The sequence below is a fragment of the Cyphomyrmex costatus genome, unplaced genomic scaffold (genome assembly GCF_001594065.2).
Source record: "Cyphomyrmex costatus isolate MS0001 unplaced genomic scaffold, Ccosl1.0 scaffold70, whole genome shotgun sequence".
Lineage (NCBI taxonomy): Eukaryota > Metazoa > Arthropoda > Insecta > Hymenoptera > Formicidae > Cyphomyrmex > Cyphomyrmex costatus.
In genome coordinates this window covers 1,460,648-1,482,032 of record NW_017280267.1, presented here as the reverse complement: position 1 = coordinate 1,482,032, position 21,385 = coordinate 1,460,648, and the positions used below count along the sequence as shown (strand labels likewise).

Genomic DNA, 21,385 nt, shown 5'->3' with positions numbered 1-21,385 from the left:
AAAATCTCAAATCTGTATCAATTATTGATAATGTTATCGTTTTTTAATTATTTTCGGACCCTCAGAACCCCATTGATAGTCACGAAAATTTATTCAAAGTCGGCCGTCTTTAATAGTATTTCATCAGTCCAAAGTTATTCATTTGTAGTTTAGGGATCAAAAGTTATAACTCAGATAGTAATATAAATAAATATAAAGAGAGATTGAAATATATATAATATTTACTATGAAATATTAATATCTACGTTTCGATCTCTATACCTAAATACCTTGAATTTGTTGCTCGATGAATTAACAGCAAGTGCTTTTAAAAAATATTCTGCTGCATTTTGCATATCTTTATGCAGAGAATAATAAGTTATAGCAATAGCTAGAAATATAGCTATTTGTCGTTCCTTAATGGTTTGTTTATATTTCTTTAACATTCGCAATAAGTGTGGTAGTGGTTCCAATTCTCCTACTTCCCAACCATACTGTATATAAGAAAGTTCTGCCACCAAGTTATTACGTTCAGCAGCCTTTTTATAGTACTTTAAGGCTTCCTTCAAAATGCAATATATATAATTTAAAAAGATACGATATTAAAAACATTAAACTGTGATATTTACAGATAAATATAAAACGTAACATGCATAAAAATAGAAAAAGTTAATAAAAAAAATAATTTTTTCAATAAAAAGAAATTAAATATAAAAATATCTTGCAGTTTTTGATATATCTATATTGCATATAACTCGTATTTATTTATTTATTATTAGAATTCTTTCACAAAATGTAGAATTTAATTAGGTTTATTATATCTTCTAAATAATACTATATTAAATAATTCTATTATTACACTAACTTTATAATCTCCACTTTGCTCGTATAACATTGCGAAATAATGCATACATGTAGAACAATTTGGCGCTATTTTGTATATAGCATCAAGACAATCTTTTGCTAATAGTCTCTCATCTGAAGATGTACGTAGAAATATAAGAGCTAGTTTTAACAACACTTTATAATTAGTTGGTTTTGTTTTTAAAATCTGTTTGGCTATGTTTATTACTTCCCTTTCATTAGCAGCTTTCTTCATCATAAAACTTCTATCTCTACTAAATTTGTAAAAACATTCAAGACGCATTTGCAAATAATATATTCCAAATGTGTTATTCTTGGACATAGCAAATGCTATTTCAAAATGTGTCTTTTCCATATCTGATACGACAGATGAAACATTTATTAAACGTCTCTGACGTCTAAGATTCTTTGCCAAAATAAAATGCCATAATGCACAATTTTGATGTCTTTCCACTGCTTTTGTAGCAAAATCAACTGCTTTGTCCATACCAAAATCATTTAGGCATGACCACACAACACTTTGACAGCCATACAACGCACCCAATTCTATATCATTGAAGTCTTTAGAATCGATGATATTTTGCAATATCTCTTCTAGTTCATCTATATCATTAGCATCATATAAGACAAAGCATTTTGTAGAATAAAAAACATGTTCAATTACTCTCATTATATGAGAAAATTCTATCCTGTAATCATACAATAATATTGATTAAGAAATTTATAAATATAAATAAATAAGTACTGTATATTTTACTTTTGTTGAAGCTGCATTAAAATCTCTCCAGCTTTTTCGATCCTTTTTGTTGTTTCATCAACATCTGCACTTAACAAAGCTTTGTAACATTTGAACAAAGATTTTAGTAACTGTTCTAAAGGGTCTGTTTTATCATCATCTGTTTGATCATTTTCATCATTTATTTGATCATTTTCATCATCTTGCTTCTGACATATTAAGGAATGTTTTATCATGTCATCCAATATTTCCCAAGTAAATGGACACTGTAATTGTGAAAGCTTTGCCTTTGAGCTCAATGTCTCTTGTTCATCAGCCATGTCCTTGATTAAAAAAAAATAAATTTATTAACATTGATAAAAATGCTTGAAGATATATGATTCAAAATTAAATTCTTCTTCATAGAGAAAAAAAGCTTTATTTTTACATTTTATAATTCAGCTTTAATTGTATACTTTATAATTTATTAATCCTTCTTGTTCCTTTCAATAAATCTAACTGTTCTTGTATTGCTTTATTTCAAGTCAGAAAGCATATTATTGCAGTTAGAAAACATAAGAAAGAATAGTTGAAATACATATAAATAAGTTATGCTCTATTTCTGCCAAACTAATGGCGTTTTGGCCTGACCAGGTTTGCACTAACCTGGGTAGAATTAATGACGTTTTGTGCTCTTCTATTTGTAGAGCATGTAAAATTCACTAATAGCAAAGTATTTTCTAATCCAAGTTGGTGCAAACCGATCGGGCCGAAAACGCTATAAATTAATCTTAATTTCGGCTTGATTTCTTTTTTATCTTTCTCGAGTTCTAAAAATTAAAGAGATAAACAATAAATTAAACCAAAAATAAAGTTAATCTATATTGGTAGAAATGGATAACACACACGTATCTAAAATTGGCTAAGTAATAATGATATCAAAATACATACTTTTTGTTTCAATTATTAATGTGTATTAACAGATCTGTTTTCTGTGACTGAATTAATATAACTTGTATAGACTCATGGAACTTAAAGTGCCATAGGTTTGATATTTGATAAAAGCGATATAATCCGATAAAGAGTTGGACGTGCACAGGAATAAAAAAAATAGACTTATCACCTAGGGTGCGTTCCAAGTTACACAAGAAGTGCATGATACATCATTTATCCTTGTTCAACAAATAATAAAGAAGGATAAAATTAAACATTAAGCACTTTATGTGTAAATCGGGAACTCATTTCTAATTAACTGTCTCAATGACTAAGGCCCGTATTCATAGTCAGACCTTATATACTTAAGACTCCTTAAAATTTATCTTTAGATGCTCAGTAGTCAATAAAATAATTCGTAGAGCATCTAAAGATAACGTTAAAGTAGCTTTAAGATCTGACTATGAATATGGGCCTTAATTCGCTGGAAATCATGGCAACCGCTGAGTAATCATGTTGAGACGTTGAGTGCATTTAGAACCGTTCAGCAAACAATTATAAAACGGTTGCACAACCGTTGCGTACTGCTAAACGCACCCATGTATTTGCAAAACAACTTTGATTGCCAATGATTTATTTAAATTCAGTGATATGGGAAGCCATATTGATTCGATCCTACCATACTTGAGGTCGCTCGATTCCTTTACATCCTCGTTTATCATATGATGAGATTGGTCTCCTTAAGATTTAGTCTATGTTTATATTCTTTTTTTTTTTTTTAGAAAAAAAATTGTTCTGACGGAGGACAGAGACAGATTTACAACTTTAATCCATGTGAAAAATAAAGAGACATCTAATGTAATCAACGATGCTATTTTATTGTTTATAATCATAAAGATATTCTAACCTATAATTAGATAAATAAAAGGTATGCTCAAATATTATAGGTATTCCAATAATGCACCAAATATTATTCTTGCACTTGATTACATGCATGTATATAGTCATAAAGGTTATGGCTGAGTTGAAATACTTTTATTTGAAAAATAGTATGTAATGCAAAAACGGCGTTTTAAATAAAAATATTTCAAATACATACCTTTAACTCTTTTTTTTTGTTTAATTATTGAACAATAGATAAAGCTTATGAAAAGAATTATTATAATAACTTGTAGAATATGTAAGTTTAGAGTTCTGTTGTATCAACAGAATATAATATGAATGAAAAGAAACAAATTACCAATATAAGCCAACACAAGTTCTCAGTGTGTAGTTTTTATATAATTTATTCGAAATAAATAATAAAACATAATATTTATTTTTTATATTTATATATTTATTTTATAATATATTTTATAATTTGTTTGTTTCTTTTGATTTATTCAACTGAGCTTTTTAATTATTTTATTTTTTAATATGAATGATATTTGTGTGTGTTTGTGAGAGAGAAAGAGAGAGACAGAGAGAATAACATAATTAATCATACTTTTCTAAAAAGGGATTAATAAGTGCTGCTGTGTCTTTTGGATGTGTGAGATGAAGATGATGTGTTGCTGATAGAATCTCAAATTGTACATTCTCATTAGCTGCTCTCATTATTTCCAGCGTTTTATAAAAGTGTTCTTTGTCCTCACCAAGCAAATTAATTTCTCCTTTGATTATTAAATATGGACACGTTATAAAGTTTGCGTACTCTTCTAATTGCTCCGGCGAAAACATACTATGGATGGGTGTAACTCGTAATCTAGGATCTCTGTTTACAATGTACATTCCATCTTCTTTTTGTCTAACACCTCTAGTCATGATTATTCTACTTGATGATTCATCCAAATTTATAAGCCCTGTAGATATCTTCTTCATAATCTCACTTTGTGTGTAACTAGGTTGAACACTACTTTCTTCAAGTTTGAAAAACGCATCAACTGCATTTCTAAATCTAGGAGTATGCCTACTTGCGCTAGTAGAGATAAATTTAAAAAAGTCCAAAGCTATAACGTATTGCAACTCCATCGGGAAAGTAGCAGCATACCAATATATTGTCATTGCACTTAAGGAATGCGCCATTACTTTTATTTTTTCCCATCCAAAATATCTTTTAATTCTTTTGACTAACAAAAAGTATATCAATTCACTATACATAAATCCTGGTGGTATCCACGAAGATAGACCGTGTCCAGGTAAATCAATTGCCAAAACTGGAGTATTTTTCATAATAAGAGGTGCTATGTTATCAAATGATGCAGCATTGTCTTGCCAGCCATGCATAGCCAGGATAGGTTGTTTATTTTGCAATCCCCATAACTTACCTAAAATAAAACTTTTGTTTATAGTGTAAATCATGCTTGCTGAAAAAAAAAAAAACTATATACAAGTACCGGCTACTTTGCCCCAAGGTACTGGAATTTCTATATCCTTAACTTCATGCTGTGCAGATTTACTGTATGCCTTTACCAACTTTATAGAAGAACTTGTTCTCAAACAATGAATCACAAATCGTTTAAACATCATACTAAAAAATATATATATAGCATACAGTTATAAAGGTTATAAACATACCAAAATTCTATACTTTTGTAATAATATATTGTACATATGAAATATTTTTACTTTTTTGTGTAATCAGTATCTTGTTTTGAACTAAATGGTAAAGCTTTGAAACCGAAGTCTTTATAGTACTTATATTTAAGACTTATATTTAATAATAGTATTTACATTTAAGACAGTTTTAAATGATATTTTAAGTCAATTTTACAATTGCGTAAAAAGAATAGTTTTAAATTTAAATAGCTGTAGTTGTGTAATAATTGACTAACCATAAAATCAAATGATCTCATACTAGATTGAACTCAATTGAACTCTTAGGGCGGGTTCACACCTTGACGGAAAAGCGGAAAGCGGAAGAGCAGTTAACCGATCAGAACTCGCGCTGGTAGTAAATAGTACAAAACTAACAGAAATTCGACTACCTGATTGGCTATTGCTTTTCCACTTTCCGCTTTTCCGTCAAGGTGTGAACCCGCCCTTAGAACATATATTAAGCCCTAAACACAATGCGAGGGAATAGCGATAGCGATAAGTTTCAACTTATCAGAAATCGAATACACCGAAATACGCATTTTTGATAGGTTGAAACTTATCGCTATTCCCTCGCATTGGCTGTGTTCAGCAGAAAAAGCAGCTTTGCAACTGTTGTAAACTTTGATTGGTTGATTTTCTTATGCGTCTTGCAAATATAGGTTTAATCAGGTTTAATAGAGCAAAGCTTAATGCCTGATTTATGCTTCGGTCTTAAGGTCTTAATCCTAAAGTTCAGCCAATAGAGTTCAAATTTCGGTTAGAACTGGCAGCTTTATTGGTTGAATTTTAGGATCTTGGGATTAAGACCTGAAGCATAAACCAGGCATAAGACTGAGTCCACAACCTTGCTTTAAGAGGCTCTAAACCGTAAAGCCATAAGAAATTGACCAATCATAGTTGACTGCGAGAAAAATAATCTACTGTGATTGGTCAATTTCTCACAGCTTTATGGTTAAGAGTCTTTTAAAAATAGGTTGTGGACCCAGCCTAACCTGTCTTCTTCCACCGTTCCACTTCCACCGTTCCACTTCCACCATGATTTTGAGTAATTTGGCAGTGTGCACAATTCGACGTTTTATCTTGTCTCGCGTAAAAATCATTCTTTCTCAAGCCATTGGAGGTAACGAAACGATTGAATTGGTAGAAGGCAATTTGATGAAACGGACAAGAGCAACTACGAGGATTCAACAAGGGAATGAAATTGAGAAGAATAAAGATGAGGAAGATACAGTTATTAAGACCCAAACAACGCCGGTTTGTTTACATCTTATGTTTGTATCGTTGTCGCTAAATAAATACAAGTTTGTCAGCTAATTTATTTTAAAATGCGCGGTGTCGAAATAAATAAAAAATAAATATTTCTTTAAGAATCAATACTTCTCCCTTATTTTCTCTTTCAGCGGAAGTATCGCAACTATCCGATAATCTCAACTTTTATTATTTATATTCACGCAATGTTACCAGCGTCTGATTCTCATCAGCCCTTGTCATTTACATTAGAATAATTTTTATTTTTCAAACGTGTGATTTTGGAAAACAGTTTTATCATACATGTACAATAAATTTAACATTAAATTTTCTATAATTTTTGAGCTTGTAAAAATTCCTTTTAAAAATAGTAGAGAAAAAATCATCTAATTTAAAAAGAAATAAATTATAATAGTATCTCTGAAAACAGTGTTTAAAAGAATTTTTTTACAAAACTTTTATTATGTAACATCTTATAATATTATTAATGTACTATTGATAGTCAAAACTTGACTGAAACATTTATAATTTTTTATATTTTTAAAATTATAAAATTTTAAATAATTTTAAATATATGACTTGATAAAAACACCTTTTGTTATGGTTGTATCCTCCGTATTATTGATGTTTAAAAATAAATTTTTCTATTTTTTGTAAATTAGATTTTTTAAATCTAAATGTACAATTAGAAAGAGCATTAAGTATCATATGATTTTTTTGTCTAAAATATTTTTTATAATTACGACTATTTCTATAATATACTTTTTCTTTCCTTTCTCTTGCCTTCTTGATCAAAAAGGCAAGAGACAAACAGCAAACAAGAAATAGGAAACAAAAAGCACATTGTAGAATTAGCCTAACTGTTTGATAAAGATGTTTTATCCTTTAAAACTAAAAACTAGAAGGTATATAAAAATGTATATCTTTTAAGTTTTTGTATTTAACAAGGGATTTTAGAAAGAATCAAATGGGTATCGAGCAGTTGGAATACTTCCCTTGTTAAAAATTATACTGAGTTAATATTAACATTTTTTGTTTAACATGATTACTGAAAAAGTAAATAGATATAGTATTGGAATAATATATTAAATGATTAATTTATTAAATTAATTTAATTTTGTTTTTTAACAAAAACAATAAGTTACACTCTTTTGAATATTTGACTTCTGTCATATGGACTATACATATAAATAGTTTACAAATTACAGCTTTTTTTTCAATACAGCTTTTTTTTTTAATTATGAATGTCTTTTTATCTAATGGAAGTATTATATTTTTGCTTCAGTGTATTATTGCTTTCTATTAGGTGATATTAGAAAGACCAAAATTGAACCTCCAGTCCTTACGAAGTCAGGAACATTGGGATAGTGAAAATGTATACAACACGACAGATTCTCAAATTTCTACATCCTCTAAAAAATCCAAGAATTGTCAGAAAAAGCCAAAAAAAGAAACTCACATTGAAAGTTAGCCAAAATTAACTAGTCTCTCAGTTAAAAAATTTTTATTTTTTTTTGTAATACATTTATTTATAATACTTATACAGAAAGAGAGGAAAGTAAGGTGGAAAAGTTGAAATCAAACACAAGTACTAGCAAAGGAAAACCAAGAGCAGTCGTGGATTTACAGATGATGAAGGCAGAATTTAGTCAATTAAAAGATCCTCCTGTAACACCATGGGAAAAGGAATTGTCCTCTAGCCGATTGCAATATGAATTCTTTAACATTCCTTGTGAAGAGCTGGCACAGCGGTTGTTAGGTGCATAGAATTTATACTTATAATATTACACATTATATTTGTTAAAAATTATTTTTATTAAAAAAAAATTTTGTGGCAGTTAAAAAATATCCTATACTTTTCTATTGTTTTGTTTTATTTTATATATTACTGCAATAAAAATTATGTACTCGTTAAAAAAATTTATCTTCTGATAGGAAAAGTACTTGTAAGATATTTCGAGAATGGAACTATTCTCAAGGGTAGAATTGTAGAGACTGAAGGTTATTTAGGTGCGATTGACAAGGCTTCACACTCTTACCAGAACAGAGTTACACCTCGCAACTTACCAATGTACATGTCACCAGGAACTATTTATGTTTATATGACATATGGCATGTACCATTGCTTCAATATCTCTAGTCAAGGTGAGTAAAAATCGATTAATTTCATTACTTATATGTATGAAGAATTAAAATATGTTCCACTTTTTCACTAACTTTAAATCATTGAAAATAATATACAATAACTATCTATTATATAATTTTATAATAAATTAAAAAATTAATAAATTCATTATAAATTAAAAAAATATAAATTTATAATGAATTAAATATTACTTAGAAAGTTGTACAATAGTTATTGCATAATCAATATTATTTTCTAATTAATATCATGTGGCATAATTTTTAAAATGACATTAAAAATATTGATTCAATAGATTTTTTAGACATTCTTTAAAATGATTTAATTTTTCTAAATCAATGTTACATAAATATAAACATTGTATAAATATCATAGAAATATTACATATTATATAGTAATACATTTCATTGCCAGTAATATTTCTGTGATTCATTTTCGTTGTAATATTCCGGTGACATCATAATATTTCAGCAATATTTTTAATAAATATTTCTACTAAAATAATATTGCTGTGATATTGTGATATTATGTGCTATGTGGGTATTTAGTGTTACAATGCTAAATAATAGCCTTTAATGGTCGAGCAAGATTTTAGGTGCTATAATAATTCCGGGTGAATTTATATACTACGTATGTAGTTTTTTAAACTACGCGCCGAACAATTTTTCGGTCTTGAAACGTAACTTTACGAAACTACCGCAATAATATCACGAGTTAAATTAGGTTAGCAATTTAATAATTTTTGTTGCTCTTTATGCATCTTAAATCGGTCTTAATAATGTTGAGTGATAAATTAAAATCTGTAAATAATTAATTCTTATTGCGAAAAATATTACCTCGGTTGAGAATCGAACTCGGATCTCTTACATTCTGTGCGAGATGTCCTTATCAGTTAGACTACTGTTAAAGGCTATTTCTTATTGATTGTGTTTCTCACATGTACGGTCCTATAAGATTTAATATTTAAATAATGCTAAATAATATTTAGAAAGGAATGCACATGTATTAATCAAAGCGGTAGAACCGCTGGTGGGCTTCGAGTATATGGAATTGCTAAAAAATATGCGACGGAAGGATAACGAAAGAGAAAAACAAATCGCGAAACTTGCGACGCACCTAAAGCAATACAAACTTTGCAATAATTCCTTCAAGATTTGCGATGCCTTTGCAATCGACCAAAACACTTTCGACCGGAAATTCGTTTATGCGTGTAATAATTTGTGGCTCGAAAACCAACCTTTTGTAAGGTCTCCTACTATAGTAGCCGTACCATCCGAAAACCTTAAATCAGACAATAATTATGTTATAAAGACACGATATTATGTGCTGGGAAGTCCCAGCGTCGATGAGAAGAATTCTGATTGTGAAAAACTCGCTTACATTGCACAATAAGTTAGACTTTATAAATAGAAAAGTACACGGAACTTTCTATATTCACAAGTCTGTATATGCATGATAAATTTCAAATTTTTCCTTATTTATAAAAATATATTCTTAAAAAGTTAAAAATTTTCAATTTTATTAAAGAATTCATAAAATCTTAAATTTTAATTTTAGTTTCCGCACTTAACAAACTTTTCGAGATAAAATTAAATATTAAATCTGAACAAAAGTTCAAAGCACTCTCCTTGTATAAGTTTGTAATTTCAAATCTTGCTCATAACAAATATGTACTCAAGAAAGAGTTAATCGTTAAAGAATTAAATAAATATATTTAATCAATTATAACAATTATAATTATGAATGTTTGATTTTTTGTATTATTTTGAATTGCATCGTCAATTTAAAATCATAAATTTTTAATCCCACAATGTAGTACATAATTGTTGATGCCTACATAGAAATAACTTATTTTATATTCACCTAAAAGTATATCTTTAAACAAAAATTTAGAAGAATAGATTTTTTTACATCTATAGCTTCGAAAGGTATTCACCTCATTGTTGATAAGGTGACGGATGCGCGGTGCTAGTACGAGCTGTGGATCCTATAGAAGGTATGGAGTACATGGCTGGTCAGCGTAGCACCCCGAAAACAAGGAAAGTCGCTCTAAAACCACACGAACTATGCAACGGTCCTTCGAAGCTCTGCATAGCATATCAACTTGACAAACAGCACAGCAAGTACTCTCTCTGTACGTGGAAGAATCTATGGATCGAAGATGATCGTGCGTCAGGGGATATCAAAGTTGTAAAGTCTGCCAGGATTGGAATCAATAGCTGCGGTCCAGAATGGGCCAATAAGCCTTTACGTTATTACATTTATGGCAATAAGTCCGTTAGCAAGAGAAATAAAAAAGCAGAGATGGAAATTTCCTAACTGCTCGAAGTTGATCTTTTATCGAGTTCTATCTGCATGCTTCCACATAAAAAGAGGTTAATATTTATATCGATTATATATAAGAACATTTTTATAAATCTTAATATAAAAAGCAAAAAATCAATATTTAAATGAGATATTAATATTGAGATATCATCACAAATTATCAGCACAATATACAATAGTTTTATTTTCATTTTTTTTTTAAATAAATACTAATGGTTTTTCAATTTATTAACATTTTGCTATAAAAGACTAATATATAGTTTAAGCTAATAATTTATTTATTTTTACAAAAGCATAATAATACTGATAAAAATTGATTATGAATATTGAAATATTTTTACATTTTTTTTACAATTATTGTGAAGCAATAATTTTTCGAAAAAATTTAAAGATAAATTTATTAAAGAAGAACTTATATACTGTAGGGCAGTGTTGAGTAAGATTTCAATTCAAAATGTATACACATTTATTTCCGATATGAATAAATTATTCGATTTTAATAAATTTTAGTAATGATTAAACTAATTGAATTTGTTACAATGATTGGATCTATTGTAAATGTTAAGCTTTCTCTATTACAAAATAATAAAAAATTTCTATACACACACACACACACACACACACACACGCGCGCGCGCGCGCGCGCGCACAATAGGTTTATCTATATAAAGATATTATATATGTAGGTTTCGAATTAGAATCCTAATAATTAAATGATCATAATAATTTTACTGTTTTACGAGCTAAAAATCTGAAGTTCAACGCATCGTAATATTTTTTTCAATTCATTTTAAGAAGTTGAATACAACTAATAAAACTTAAAATCTCAAAAATTTAACGTTGAGAACGTAATAATTTATGTCCAAGCTATTATTATCATGTATAGAAGATATATATATATATATATGTATAATACAGAACGCACAATTAATCTCTTTTTTAAAAAAGAAGAAAAGAGAAGCGTGCTCTATCACGTTTTCAGCGAGAAAATTTCATTACGTCCATTCCTTCATCACACGTTCATAATCTTCTTCCTCAATGAATGGTTTGTCTATTGATCTGCAAAGTATAACCAATCATATTATACCGATCATTTTGTTAAGATCTAAAAATTTATATTTCAATTATAAAATTTCATGTTTTGTTCGATATCCAAAGAATATTGTAATTTCAATTTTTTAAGAATATATCACCTGTATAATATTTACCAAAAATAAATTTAAAAAACTTATTTAATTATTTATAGAACAATTAATTTCTGTAATGTAATAAAAAAAATTTACATAAATTTTAAATTAAAATATTCTTCCAAAAATGTAGAAGTTGAAATATAACAGCAAATAAAGTAAATAAATTATAAAAATGTTTTGTTAAAAGAATGTGATATTATTTACACAATTGTTTCTGTTATAATTCATTCATTTTGTATATATGAAAGTTTAAATGTTAACACCTTTTTAATTTTAATTTGTCTGTTGCAGAGACATACGGTCGATACATTCTTAAATAAGACTTAAATTTGAAAATTTTGTAACTAGAATTCTTTAACTGCTTAACTACTAAACTTACTCTATCATAAGTTCCCCACAGTAGAGACACTCTGAAGCAACCAGCTCGTCGATATCAGTTTTAATTTTGTCCCTCGTGGACAATGACACAGAGGTCGTCGAAGTAGTATCTTCAGGCCGATTTGAAATAGCTGTAAACTGTCGCTGAAGATCTGCCAATTTCGTCCTCTGATCCATGGATAGCATCGGCGTTAATGCTGCCACTAAACAATCACTATGAAATTTATGACCGCAGGGAAATACATAGAAAGGTCTTAGCAACAGTTGCACCTCACATGTATTACACGTATCCCGAGCATGCACAAAGGTGCATCTGGAAAAAAATTCATAACATGATATACAACTGACTATATAAAGAAGAAATCCTTACAGCGCAGATTGTGGAGATGTAATATTAAAAATAGCGGAAGAATGCTCTATCTAAGCACCTAGTTCTGAAAGCTTGAATGTCCTTTCGTATTAGTTCTGCTGCTTTCGTGGCTTCCTGCATCTCCTCCTTAAGATCTTGAATATGCTGGTTGTATTCCTATTACATATAGGAGAGAAAAGAGTAATCATTAAACACACACATAGATAATATAAAAAATACAAAATTAGATGTTCTTAGAAAAAAAATTAGTTAAGAATTTAACTATAAATTCAAAAATAATTCTAGTTTGTACCTGCAGGGAATTGCAAATAGCTTCTTTGAAATGATCAATCGTGACGAAATCGGAGAAAAAGGGTAAAATATCTTCTATCCTAACTAAATCGCAGTGTTGTAAAAATTCCATTGCTTGCTGTATGTCGTCTTTTTCTCGTACTACGTGCTCCGCTGCGCACATGCAATAAAAATGTATATTTCAAAATAATCTAGAATAATACACGGATTTCAAAGTATCAGGAATCTTATATAAAGATCGGCTATTTTATTCCAGTTAATATTATTGATTAAAAAATTGCCCTGAATTACCTATCTTCAACCATAGTTTTTTCTTCAGCTCGTCATCATGATCAGATGGCATAGCAGCAATCTGCTTGGCGAGATCTACACTGATTGTAAGCGCAAGATCTACAGCGATGATCCACAGACCGAGTAAAGCTGACAATTGCACGCAGGCTTCTGTCAAGCCTACCTCTTGGCACAATCGCAACGCGTAATGCACGTCGTAATGCACCATGCTGATATCTTGACCTGGAAATAATAATAAATCATTCCGTTTCAAATGATAAAGCTATAATAAATCAGCAGATTATAATTCATAACTGGAGTAAATAAAAAACAGCTAGTATTCACCTTGAGAGCTTATGTATCGCATTACTTCGTCCTGCTTGTAACGGGCGTATAGAGACAAAAGAAAGTTGTGAATTGCTTGCTCCTGTGAGCCCTGTTTGTATACGCAAAACTCTAAATATTTAATAATTTCTTTCGCCTATAAAAAATGAGAATTATCGACGGAGCTGTTTATGTATAATTAGAAGAAATAATAATCTCTACATATTATTTTTTAAATGTAAATTTTAATCTTAATTAGATAATTATGATAATTATTATTTGTTCTCTCTTCCGTACGTGTTTCTCGTCACTGTTGCATGAGACTAAAGCTGGCAAAAGCTTTGCTGGCTTCAGTGAGGATCCTTGCGAAATTAAAACAGCCACCGTGGGCCGCGGCAACTCTTGTAACAGTATGCCGGCGAATTGATAGAAGAGATCCTTATTATTTTGACTTTTAAGTACCCCTAGCGCCTCTAGATAGTCATTTTTATACAGATGTTGACGAATCACTTCCTCATAATTGCAGTGCATTATTGTTAGACGTATCAGATTATCTTTGTCACCATGACTGGCCATCAAATCATATATTGTGCTACGATTTTTCCTGATACATTCCTGCATCCAAAATCCCAATTAACGTTTTTCAAATTTAATTTTATGATAAATCGATTTAATTTGATAAGTCAAAAAAAGAAAAATATAATATTTATTAAATATAAGATGTGAGTTTTAATCATTAATATTTAAAAGAATAAAGTTATAAACCATATAAAATATTAAAAACATGTAAAAAAGTGTTCAATGTAAAAATATCAAATTGATCAAAATTTATTTTTATATCTATAATTTAAAAAAACTTTCGAAATACTCATCTTAGTTTAATATATCAGAGGCTCAAAAATTAAAAACAAAATTAGAAAGGACTGCGAGCTATATGCTGAGGAGAAAATAGAGCATTATTTCCAATAAATGGATACACATATTCACATCAGCCACTAAATAATAATTGTACACTGAAAATGACTCGATATGAATCGAAACGTTTGTAATGTTATCATTTGACGAATATACATGTAATTATAAATTGATTTATATTTAATAGCACGACAATCCTGCTTGGCTCGTAGTCCTTTCTAATTATTCTATTTTTTATTTAAGTTTATTAAGCAACAGATCTCGCATCCTTCGATTCTTATTTTTTTCAAGTACCTCAACTTTTGGAATGGTGAGGAAGCTGTCAAACTCCTTCTGTAATTCCGTATACTGCAAATCGTGAAGATAAGATGTATTGTTACTGCGCAGAGCTCCCATTTGATTCATAAACAGCTCTATCACCCAAATAACAATCATCGTTATCTGCGTCTTGTCTTGCATCTTCAAGCCGTCGAGTTTCTTGAAATAAATAATCAGATTCATTTTAAAATAAATAACTAAAAAACTATTAATACAATTATAAACAAAAACAAGAAAATTTAAGCTTTTTTTTTTTTAAACATTCATATAAATGTAAATAAAAGTAGAAAAAAAAATTGGATTAAAATTATGTAACAAAGAAATTCTAAATTATACATAACTAAAATAATTTGTTTATATATGTACAATATATATATAAAATATTAATTTGTAATCATTGCAATTGATTCAAATATATATTAATTCAATTTTATGATCGTTTATTGTGAAATAGAAGTGCTCTTATATTTTACCTTACGCAAGAATGTTTTCAGTGCTTCGATTTGCCATTCTTGCAAAAATTTTAACGAAATTTCCTCGAAAGACGAATGTGTGTCAGCGTATATTAAAGCGCTCTTTTCATATCTGCAAAATCATATTCAAAATATTACAAGAGAAAACAAACTAAATAAACAATCATAAATAGAAATTAGACCAATATAAGTCAAATAAAACATATAATCTTATTTTCGTTTAAAACGGATACATAACGAATATATTTGCATACTTTTGCAAATACATTTTTCGGTTTTATAAACTGCATACGTTGGATTCGAAATGCAATCACAAACTAAACTAAAATATTAACATCATAAATTTGACCGATCGTAAATTTAACAATGATGCTATAATAAGCATCTCAAAAACCTGTAAAAAACTTATTACAAAAAACATCACAATTTAGATAAAAATAGACAAAATTTTAAAAAATATTTATACATACGCAAACACATGTACGAGTATATAAACTTACTCTTTATTCTTAAAGAGCATTTCTGCTTGTTTCACGAGCACTTGATCGATATGCGCCGGATTATCTTTACAATACTGCTTAGCCAGCTCAAACTCGCCTTTATCGATATATACCTGAGCGAAAGATTATCATTTTGACGCTATTGTTACTTTGAAAATATTACATCCCCATCTTTTTTTACCTGCCAGACATTCCTATCTTCCTTCGTTACTTTATACTTGAAAACAGCTCGCTCACTGTAAGCCCAAATCGACCTAGTCGCCGGATCTTTGGTAATGCCGATTAATTTACCGACTGCCTAAGCATTATTAAATCACATTTGCGTGATATATCTTTAACATATCGCGAAAATATTCAACTATCACATGAGTTCTTAAAATCAAATTCTATTAAATTAATTATATTTATATTATTTATATCTGTTATACACGCGAATTCTCTTTCAATTCTTTCGAATTTTAGGCTGCGTTCTACTTAAAGTTTGCATGTACAATTAAACAAGGATGAAATAATGCACATAAATGTTGCAAACGTTAAGTAAAACGTGCACTTATAGTATATTAATTATAACTGATCATCTCATAATGTTAATAATGATAATAAAGCAAAACTGCTGATAAATATACTTACGTCATTATAAACATCTTCGAATATCAATTCCTGATTTAACAGTGATATGCCCTTCACATGATCTGAATATAACAATAGTGCATGAAATTCCGTCAGCACAAAAGACAACGGTATTAAAGTGGTTTGCGGACCGTTACTGCCCATGAGACTCGTTTCCGGGCAAGTCAACATCCGTTGGTTGATCAGTACATTATTTGTGTCCAGTTTCGCGTCCACCTAAAACCGATCATTATGCGCTCTTCATCCGGGTCAATGATTTTCTCTCTCTCTTTCTCCCCCCCCCCCCCCCCCCTCTCTCTCTCTCTCTCTCAATGCGATCATGTTAACTCTACGAGAGATTGCCAACATTTCTAAGTAATCATGCATAAAAAGAACATGTTAGAAAATCAGAAAATTTATGAATGTATTATCCAAATTTGTCTTATTCCTGTGATAGTAAAAGAATAAAGAAATATAAAGATAAATATAAAAATGAAAAAAAAGGAACACATATATAAATTTATATGTACCATTAACATTTAAATTTATAAAAATATAATATATTATACCTGAGCATACAGGATACCAGCTTCTGTTAGCCATCCAAAAGATTTTGGCAGGACGTCGAGAGATGGATAATAAAATTGCATCTTCGAATATGGTAAAGTATTTATTACTTCGTTGAAGGTCTCTGCAATGTAAATATATTTATTTATTCAAATGTACTATGTTTCTTAAATTTCTTTACTAAACAATTTTTCTTTCTTCTGAATTTTTCTTTGTGTACACTTCTAGATAAATGTTTTTAAACTATGGGCAAATCAATAATATATCTACTTAATAAAATATATTTTACTCAATAATATATTTAACTTAATTGATATTGTCTGCAAGGTTAATGGGTTTCGATATTGAAACCCGAGTCCTTAGAGACTAGAAAAGAACAACTTAATTGACATTTAATTAATAAGGTGTTCTTAAATAAAATATCAAACAATTAATGATTAAATTCTTGCATAGAAGCAGAATGGACTAAATTCAGTAGGAAAGTCCTCATTATTTTGCAATTTTCACGATAGTTAACGAGTTATTAATTTATGAAAATAACCAAATGCAATGTTAACCATTGCTGCTTGGTTTTATTATTTCTTAATATTCTCATCAGAACAAATATTTACTTCTTACTAAAATAATTTTTTATCCATGTAGAAAATCGCTTCTAAATTTTTTCTACTATGTTTTTAAAAATGTAATATAGAATAATCTGTAACTTTCCATAATTTCTTGAATGTTTTCAAAATATATTCAATATATCTCCTTAAGGAATATTGAATCATAAATACTGTAAATTAAAAATAAATACTGAATTATAATGTACTGATTAAAAATATAAAAATCATTTCTTTATAATTTTGTCTTTACCTTGTGCATTCAAATATCTATAGAACACTTGTTGCAGAAGAGGCTTCTCTTCAGGATTGCCAATAGCACCAATATACTGATAAATGCGCATAAGAGTAGTTACGATGATCACGTATTTATCTGAATTAGGAATTCTATGAAATTCTATTCCAGTGATTGGAGGCTTGCTATTTTTTCCTATATCAAATACCTACAATCACATTTATAACATCAAAAACATTTCATATCATTTCAGATAAATACGTAGATGATTATCTAAATAATTATTAAAAATATAAATAATTAGAAAAAATATTAGTTTTATTTCGACTATGTAAGATTATTGTATAAATGTTTAACTTTTACAATACAAAAATAGCTATTTTAATATAGCTTTAATAGTAATAATATAGCTTTTATAATAATAATTATTTTTTTAACGATTCAATAAAAGAGATGATAATATTAATAAAAACATTTTTCTAATTACTTATTTGTGATATTATAAAATTTGAATTTATTATGTTTATAGAATAATAGGTACATATACATAAATATTTATATAAAAAAATATATGAACTCACCAATCCTCCTGCCTCTTTTGAACCATAAAGAGGCAGATAATTTGGAAGCTTTGTTAAAAATGAATAGCGCAATGGTGAAAAGATGTTATATGCAAATAAATAAAATAATGACCCTATGAGTGTATAAGAAATTAATACCTGACGCCAGTACTGCTCTAAACTTGTATTAAAAATCTTGTCGGTCTCCAAGCCAATCTCTGTTTCAAAAATCAGGCCCTTTGAAGTACCCAGTAAAATGGAACCAGAGCTTGTTTCCAAAGCGTTAGAAAAATTCCAACCCACAGCAGTGATTTCGTGGCCTTTGAACTTCCCAGCTTGCTTGAGCTTTGTTGTCTTTCTATGCAAGTAGAATAATTCTGGGAGTGGATTTTCTCCATGCCTTGGTACCAGAGTTATTAGCAAATGATGACCCAACGGATCCAGAAACAAGCCGGACATTTTCATGCTCAATGCATATTTAGATATGTCGATTTCTACAAAAAAAAAATTAATATAAGTTATATTAAATATAAATAGCTCTATATTAAAAATTAATTTCAAGAATAATTATATAAAGAATTAATTTTACAACACTTGTATTTGTAGTTTTTTATATTAATTTATCAATATATATATATCATTTATCAATAAAAACATAATTCATAAACATATTTAGTTAAGCAATTAAAAAAAATTGTATTAGTGACATTATTACAATTATTAATAAAATGTGATTATCTTTATTTTTTCATTTATCAATTAAAAAAATAAACTTTAAATTAGCATTAAAATATTTTTAAGCAAAATTTTACTATTTATATATTATAATTACAATAAATGCAAGTATTGCCTACCTTCAGTTTTATCAGGTTGTTTCATGTCAATGCGCAACAAAATATTGTTAGCCATAGCTATAACAATCGTGTTACTGCTAACAACTAAATGAAGAATTTTGTCTGATGGTAGAAAGTTGACTTTCTGCTTAGTGAATATTGGTCCATCATCTTGTAGCTTCATTTGAATAAAACCAGCTGTACTCTGTAAAATTATGTTATATTGTAGCAATTTGGTTATGTATCTCGTTAGTTGATGTTAAGTAACATACAATATCCGGACGAATTGGTGGTGCCAGAACTTGTTTGGATCGCTGAGAAGCTTGCTCATACTGATCAAACATTGATGTCATCTTGATTGTAAATCTGTATACATTATATTAAAACACTTTAATGATGAAAAATAAATGATGAAGTCTAAACTTTCAAAAAATAATCAATCTTAACAATAGACATAAAAATAATCTAGGTACTGTTAAGATTTATTATTTATATAATACATCCTAAAATATAAAAAGAGTTTCAACACTTTTACTTACTAATTCTATTTCGAGGTAAATAATGTTATATTATATGGAGAAGAGGGCTGATATAAGCCTAAAAGCTCCTGCATCTTTTAAATAAGTATAATCGACTGTTTTGCGCCATCGTAAAAATTTTCAAAAAATGAGATAATTACAATTCACACCTCACCTCCGATTTTAATAAAAAATTAGACTTATTCACCGCGTTTTTGCATGAAACATAAGCTGTAAGAAATAAATTGATTGGCTACTATCATGGTGGAATTAATTCCACCATGGTATATCGGAGCAAGAAATAGTTTATAAGGGTACGTTTCCACTGAGCCTCCATAAGGCTGCTTTTACATGCAGCGTAACTTGCGTAAGCGCAACTTGCGTCAGCCAATCAAACTGTCTCAATTAGAATATGGCGTAGGAGCTGATATATTAGGTGCATCCAGAAACATGACCGCTCACTAAACGCTCAATGAGCTTTTTTACCTAATTGGCATATTCCATTAGATCTAAAAATATAAACCAAACAGGTACAAGAGCTTACTGAGTGCTCAATGAGCGGTCGTGCTTCTGGATGCACCTATTGGGCGAGTTCAAGACGACAAAGCGGCTAGGTACGCTTGCCGAGAGCGATCGAGTATGATTGGTTGGATCTATAAGTAATAACCAATTATATTCAAAATATATTCCGGTTTGATTGGTTGACGCAAGTTACGCTGCATGTGTAAAAGCAGCCAATCAGCATGCGGGACAGAGGATGCGTGATTCAAACAGCCAATCAGCGCTCTTCCGTATTTTTCTGTATCTTTCCCGTATGCGTTTGCGGCTATAGTTGTATTGCCTGTGTTGCCACCACCAATTGCCACTGAGTCTTAAATAGTTTGGTTAACATTGATCTCACGTTCTTCTTTCGATAAGGTAATATTGGAGTTCTCACATAAAATTTCATTAAATTCTTCTTTTTCGTGAAATAGGAAGTAAGGAAGGTTTCTGATTGATTGATTCTCTTATGCACTATGCATTATGCGTAATGCAAGAGTCTGTGCTGCGGCCTTTATTCTTGTTGCTAACCACATGTTAAAGTCAACAGGAGTGACCCACTCCACTCCCGTAATATTTTTATTAGCCTTTTTTTTTACAAAAAAAAAATAGCTCTGTACGAGCCTTCAGGAGCCTTTTCTGATTACGAATATTACAATCAAAACACGATTCATGTTATATTTTAGCCATAATTTCAGCATAAAGGTATACTTTTATGAGTGCAAATCAGTGCAGATCTGGGTCAGTTATGCTCATTTTTCTTCTCAAAGAAACAATATTTCTTTATGAAACCTGTTGGGATTTCATTGTTATATTGCTGGAAAGGCTCGTACAGAGTCAGATTTGCAAATTGATCCTTGAAAATTTTTATTTAAATAAGATCATGTATACATCTCTGAACTGCACCATAGTACACATCGAGTGAGATAACAGAACAAATTTTTATTATGCCTTTTTTGAAAGTAGCTCTGTACGAGCCTTCAGGAGCCTTTTCTAATTACGAATATCACAATTAAAACGCAATCCATCCTGTATTTTAGCCGTAATTTGGGAATAAAAAATTCATCTCCACAGGAGTGGAGTGGGTCACTCCTGTCGACCTTAAACA

General features: G+C 29.4%; 3 protein-coding genes across 5 annotated transcripts; 1 reads left to right on the top strand and 2 right to left on the bottom strand.

Moving 5' to 3' along the window:
- Positions 1-3,925: 3,925 nt before the first annotated feature.
- Positions 3,926-5,347, bottom strand: LOC108780406 (probable serine hydrolase). 3 transcript variants are annotated; one of them, XM_018548102.1, is made up of 3 exons: positions 5,305-5,347; positions 4,867-5,000; positions 3,926-4,797 (listed from the first exon to the last, which is right to left on the bottom strand). In XM_018548102.1, exons 2-3 carry the CDS (start codon positions 4,997-4,999, stop codon positions 3,968-3,970), a joined length of 963 nt encoding a protein of 320 aa, XP_018403604.1. In that variant the 5' UTR covers position 5,000; positions 5,305-5,347; the 3' UTR covers positions 3,926-3,967. The 3 variants fall into 3 exon arrangements, with proteins under 3 accessions (XP_018403604.1, XP_018403603.1, XP_018403605.1); XM_018548101.1 differs by lacking the exon at positions 5,305-5,347 and adding an exon at positions 5,099-5,137; XM_018548103.1 differs by lacking the exon at positions 5,305-5,347 and having other exon boundaries at positions 3,926-4,808; positions 4,867-4,918.
- Positions 5,348-6,053: 706 nt separating this feature from the next.
- LOC108780405 (DNA-3-methyladenine glycosylase) lies at positions 6,054-10,945 on the top strand. Its single transcript, XM_018548100.1, has 5 exons — positions 6,054-6,322; positions 7,623-7,782; positions 7,863-8,075; positions 8,252-8,461; positions 10,411-10,945. Exons 1-5 carry the CDS (start codon positions 6,104-6,106, stop codon positions 10,776-10,778), a joined length of 1,170 nt encoding a protein of 389 aa, XP_018403602.1. The 5' UTR covers positions 6,054-6,103; the 3' UTR covers positions 10,779-10,945.
- A 679-nt stretch (positions 10,946-11,624) lies between these two features.
- On the bottom strand, positions 11,625-19,944 carry dor (vacuolar protein sorting-associated protein 18 dor). Its single transcript, XM_018548091.1, has 18 exons — positions 19,759-19,944; positions 19,492-19,585; positions 19,241-19,424; positions 18,546-18,880; positions 17,845-18,034; positions 16,992-17,113; positions 16,444-16,659; positions 15,995-16,111; positions 15,814-15,926; positions 15,314-15,425; positions 14,817-14,999; positions 13,905-14,222; positions 13,629-13,764; positions 13,305-13,526; positions 13,015-13,166; positions 12,781-12,878; positions 12,354-12,665; positions 11,625-11,843 (listed from the first exon to the last, which is right to left on the bottom strand). The coding sequence occupies exons 2-18, from the start codon at positions 19,570-19,572 to the stop codon at positions 11,780-11,782; spliced, it is 2,955 nt and encodes a 984-aa protein (XP_018403593.1). The 5' UTR covers positions 19,573-19,585; positions 19,759-19,944; the 3' UTR covers positions 11,625-11,779.
- Positions 19,945-21,385: the final 1,441 nt, after the last annotated feature.

Excerpts from the sequence above, each read along its gene's own strand:
- LOC108780406 (XM_018548102.1), bottom strand. The coding sequence starts at position 4,999 with ATGATGTTTAAACGATTTGTGATTCATTGTTTGAGAACAAGTTCTTCT. Across the intron at positions 4,798-4,866 it reads ACCTTGGGGCAAAGTAGCCG|GTAAGTTATGGGGATTGCAA; the intron begins GTACTTGTATAT and ends GTTTTATTTTAG.
- LOC108780405 (XM_018548100.1), top strand. The coding sequence starts at position 6,104 with ATGATTTTGAGTAATTTGGCAGTGTGCACAATTCGACGTTTTATCTTG. Across the intron at positions 6,323-7,622 it reads TTAAGACCCAAACAACGCCG|GTGATATTAGAAAGACCAAA; the intron begins GTTTGTTTACAT and ends GCTTTCTATTAG. Across the intron at positions 8,076-8,251 it reads GCTGGCACAGCGGTTGTTAG|GAAAAGTACTTGTAAGATAT; the intron begins GTGCATAGAATT and ends ATCTTCTGATAG.
- dor (XM_018548091.1), bottom strand. The coding sequence starts at position 19,572 with ATGACATCAATGTTTGATCAGTATGAGCAAGCTTCTCAGCGATCCAAA. Across the intron at positions 19,425-19,491 it reads CACCAATTCGTCCGGATATT|AGTACAGCTGGTTTTATTCA; the intron begins GTATGTTACTTA and ends ATAATTTTACAG. Across the intron at positions 13,527-13,628 it reads GCGATACATAAGCTCTCAAG|GTCAAGATATCAGCATGGTG; the intron begins GTGAATACTAGC and ends TATTATTTCCAG.